The sequence below is a fragment of the Labrus mixtus genome, chromosome 3, assembly GCF_963584025.1.
Source record: "Labrus mixtus chromosome 3, fLabMix1.1, whole genome shotgun sequence".
NCBI classification, from domain to species: Eukaryota; Metazoa; Chordata; class Actinopteri; order Labriformes; family Labridae; genus Labrus; species Labrus mixtus.
In genome coordinates, this window is record NC_083614.1 from 32124107 (window position 1) to 32128299 (window position 4193).

At 43.1% G+C, this 4193-nt stretch overlaps 1 protein-coding gene across 1 annotated transcript; it reads right to left on the reverse strand.

Moving 5' to 3' along the window:
- Positions 1-621: 621 nt before the first annotated feature.
- Positions 622-3689, reverse strand: LOC132971993 (ribose-5-phosphate isomerase-like). The gene is made up of 8 exons (XM_061034821.1): positions 3509-3689; positions 2764-2824; positions 2611-2666; positions 2338-2397; positions 1665-1729; positions 1510-1578; positions 730-894; positions 622-625 (listed from the first exon to the last, which is right to left on the reverse strand). Exons 1-8 carry the CDS (start codon positions 3635-3637, stop codon positions 622-624), a joined length of 609 nt encoding a protein of 202 aa, XP_060890804.1. The 5' UTR covers positions 3638-3689.
- Between the last annotated feature and the right edge of the window lie 504 nt (positions 3690-4193).

Sequence of the window (4193 nt, forward strand, 5' to 3'; positions counted from 1 at the left end):
GTAAACACACTACGTCCTGCAGTGAGTGAGAGCTTCTGAGGGTGATGAGCGGGTCAGTTTGAATGTTGTGTTTACAAACTGCAACCAACATTCATACTGACTCTGCCTCTAACCTTTACACCTCACAGTTTCACAGTTTCCACCCATATTTCCAAAAAGAAGCGCTCTGGAGTTTTCTTGTGAACAAACCAAACGTTTACTTTTACTTTTAGTAACGAAAAGGCGTTGAGCTCCAACTCTCTGTTGAACATCTTTCCTGCTACAAAAAAATAAAGAATGCATAAAAAGGCATTAAACAAACGCAGCCTCATTCTGATGAATGTATGAAACGGGTCCGAGCCGGTTCAGCTGCTCTGATCCTCTCTAGGAACGTGATTGGACGTGTGATTGTGTTACACTGAAAAGCTTTTTACTGCACAACGTTTTTCAACCTGAACCTCAGGGGTCACCTCCAAGAACTGAAACAAGCTCTCCTGCATGCTCTGATTGGTGGATCCTCGAGCACGTCTAGCATTTGTTTTTTATTATGTTTTAGTCGGTTATCTTCTCTCTGATGTGTTGTTCTTTGTTTTGTAATCTGTGCGTCATGATGAACATCGATCTAGCTAGATGAAAACACATCTACCTACAGGGAACAAATAAAGGAACCTGAACCTCAAAGAGAGATCTGAAATGTCCTCAGGAGCAGCACAGAGCAGAGCGGGGAGTTCAAAGATAAAACTCTGAAACGGTAAATCAAAGCTTCCACTCATCGCTTTACTGACGGCCATCCGTAAGCTGGCCTCGCCTCCGAAGCGTTTGGCGATGATCCGGGACACGGGAACGTACGCCATGGGGATCACCTCGATGGGAACGCCCTTCTTCCACTGCTGTCCCAGGTCCTTGGAGTTCTTCCTGAAGGAGAGCGAGCGAGCGAGAGACACAGAGAGAGAGAGAGAGAGAGAGAGAGAGAGGATGAGACAAATCTGGAAACATGTCTGTAAATGTTTTTATTTCTATATTTCTACTGCTGTATTGTATATTTTGGAGAAACTGTAACGATCATATTTCCCTCTGGGATTAATAAAGTATTTCTGATTCTGAACTAGAGGACCTTAGTGGGAGTGGCCCACGGTGCTGTGCAATCTGGGATTTGGTGTCTTTCATCCACGAGTCAAAAAGACACTTTCTGCCTTTTCTCAGCCAAGAAAGCACCAACTTCAAAATGTATTTCACATTTCTACATATATGACCCAATGTCAATACAGATTCATGTTTCAACGAGGTGAAGTATCCCTTTAAGAGAAACCCTGAGGTCGCGAGTAAACACTCCTTTGTTTGGTTCCAACTGCAACTTTGAAATGTAAACGACCTAACAAACCAGAATGAAGGAGGAAACAGGAAACAGCAGCCTGACGTCAAGTGGAAGTTTGGAAGTTTCTAAATACTATAAATAAATAAAAACATCATTTTAAGACTTGGTCACTCTCTCCCCCACAGTTACACTTTTCTGGAGTCTAAACTACAAACCTGTAGTCGGCGATGACGACAAAATGTTTAGCACAGCCGGCGACGATCTTCTCCTGAGTCAGGCAGCCGCTGTGAGACGGAGGAAAGGAAACGAGTTTGAGACGGACATTAAGAGGAGACACTCACCGCTGCGTTCAAATCAGCGATATACTCACCCTCCGCCTTTTATCAGCGTGAGATCTGCGTCCACTTCATCGGCCCCGTCGATCGCCACATCCAGCTGTGTGCAAAGAAGTTTAGTTTAGTTGCACATTTCTTTGAAAGAAGAGTCACACAGAAAAATAAAACACATGTGCAGGTGAGGTAGAAACACATGAGGGCTTATCTCAAAACCTCACCTTCAGAGATTAAACAAAGTTAAAATAAAATACAGTAAAAAATAACAAAGTAAAAATATTTCTTAATAATAATAATACATTTTATTTAAAGGCGCCTTTCAAAACTCTTAAGGTCACCTTACAGAGCAGAGATTAAAAACAACAAAGTAACAACAAAACAATAAAATTAACATTAAAAACACAAAAAAACACAAATGTACAGGATGTAAAGGAGTTATGAGACCGGGTGGAGAATGATCAGACTGAATATGACAGTTTAAAAAGATGTGTTTTGAGATGAGATTTGAAAATGGAGAGAGAGTCTTACTATCACAAATAAAATTTACCCAATTAAAAATGACATACAAACATTGAAAACATCAAAATAGAGCAAAAGACAAACAACACTTCTCATTTATATTTAGAGTTTCTAATGTTCCTAATCGAGCCGGCAGTTTGAGATATTGTTCTGAAGAGACTTTCAGATTCTTTCATCAAGATCTCATCGTACCTCAGGGTGTCTGTCCAGATCCGACAGAGTGAGGCCGTGCTGCAGAATCTGCTGACGAGCCTGAGGGGGGGTGGACAAAGAACAGACGAGGTGCTTTAAAACATTTATCATTTCTGTGCATTTACTTTAAATAAAGAAAGAGGAGATGATGAATAATACGTCTCCTCAGGTGTGTGGGGATGAAATGCATCTCAAGTCACAGTTGATGAAGCAGAAGCTGTTTCCAAACACAAACAGGAAACTTGAGGAAAGACTCGGCGTTTCAAAACAAACCTGGAAGGAAGTTGGCACACACACGATGTTGAGTTTCTCCTCTCGGACTCGTTCAGCTGAAACACAACAACAAAGACGATGTCGTTAAAGACGGACGGCGAGCGCGAGACACCCAGATGTTGACGCTTCTGCAGAGTAATCACCCGACTTCACCTAATCTGTCCACGGCATAGACGATGGTCGATCCGCTGCCCACGCCGACCACCTGGTTATTCTGAGAGGAGGAGAAAGTGATGCAAAATAAAGTTTGATTTCAAAAACAGATTGGATCAAAAAACTATCAATAAATGCAAAGATATTTGACTTTTTTCAGGGTTTGCTGACAGAGAGAAGAAGTGATGAACAGGGCGGATGTAGTAGATTTTATTTAAAGTGTTTAAACAAAAGCAGAAGGTGAAGACTTTATGTTTTAATTTAAATGATCATCCAAACAGAGGACACATGGGCTGCAGTGTTTCCAACAAAGTGGAATAAAGGTTGAAATTCTCCCAACATGCATCAGGAACAAGGAAATAAAACCTAACATATGTTAGCTGAGGCAACATTTCCTGTTTTGTTTGTCTCAGTTCAAACTCCACTGACAGCTCGGCTAAAGCTAACACACTCTGCAACACACATTTAACATGTTTAGCTCTTAAAGCCGAACAAAGTTAGTCAACTATTCTGGGACAAGCATGCATAAGACCCGGGTTAAATCCCTCCATTAAGTGTGCAAGTTAGGTAATAACGTAAAGAGCGAGCTAGCATCTGAGCTAACTGTGCTAGCACGCAGCATCTGGACGTGCAAAGCTAAGATGTTTTAACTTTGCGACGCTGCAGAAATAAAACAATTTAACAGTCTATAAAGATATATTAAGATGTTAGCTTTGAGCAGCAGGTGTGAGTGACCTCTCTGTACCTGGACGTGGTTGTCCACAGCGGCGTAAGCAGCCAGTTTCTTCGCCTCCTCTGCCATGTTGAAGGAGCGGCTGAAGACCGACACGTGTTTGCGGCTGCAGACAGCTGCCGCCAGCCTCCAGGGGTACATCTCTCTCTCTCCTCCTCTCTCTCTCTCTCCTCCTCTCTCTCTCTCTGTCGTCTCTCCTATTCGATGCGACCTTGCTCATCGATCCTCCCCCTCGAACGGAAATCGCAGAGTGTGCTCCATCTTTGCAGGACGCCCGAAAAGCTGCAGAGGATTGTTAGAGCTTAACCCTCTGTGCAACATTAGTGAGCTGTCTAACTGAGAAAAACAAAGGTGCATGTTGTAGTGAAGGGGTTGCCAAACTTTTCCATGCAAAGGACCAGAGGCGTGTGCAGACTTTTTTTTATTTTTTTTAACTTGGGTGCCCAAACTGGGGGCGCCGACTTTTGCAGGGGCGGCCTGAAGTGTTATATGTGTTGCGACCTAGAAATATTTGTATGTAATTCAATTTGACAGAAGAAAGCACACTACACTATAAGTTAGAAAGTACTGTATATATTGGGGCGCTGGTGACGCAGTGGTTAGTGCGCACGCTCCATGTATGGAGGCTGTCGTCTCAAGCGGGCGGCCCGGGCTCACATCCCACCTGTGGCTTCCTCCCTGCATGTCGTTCCCCACT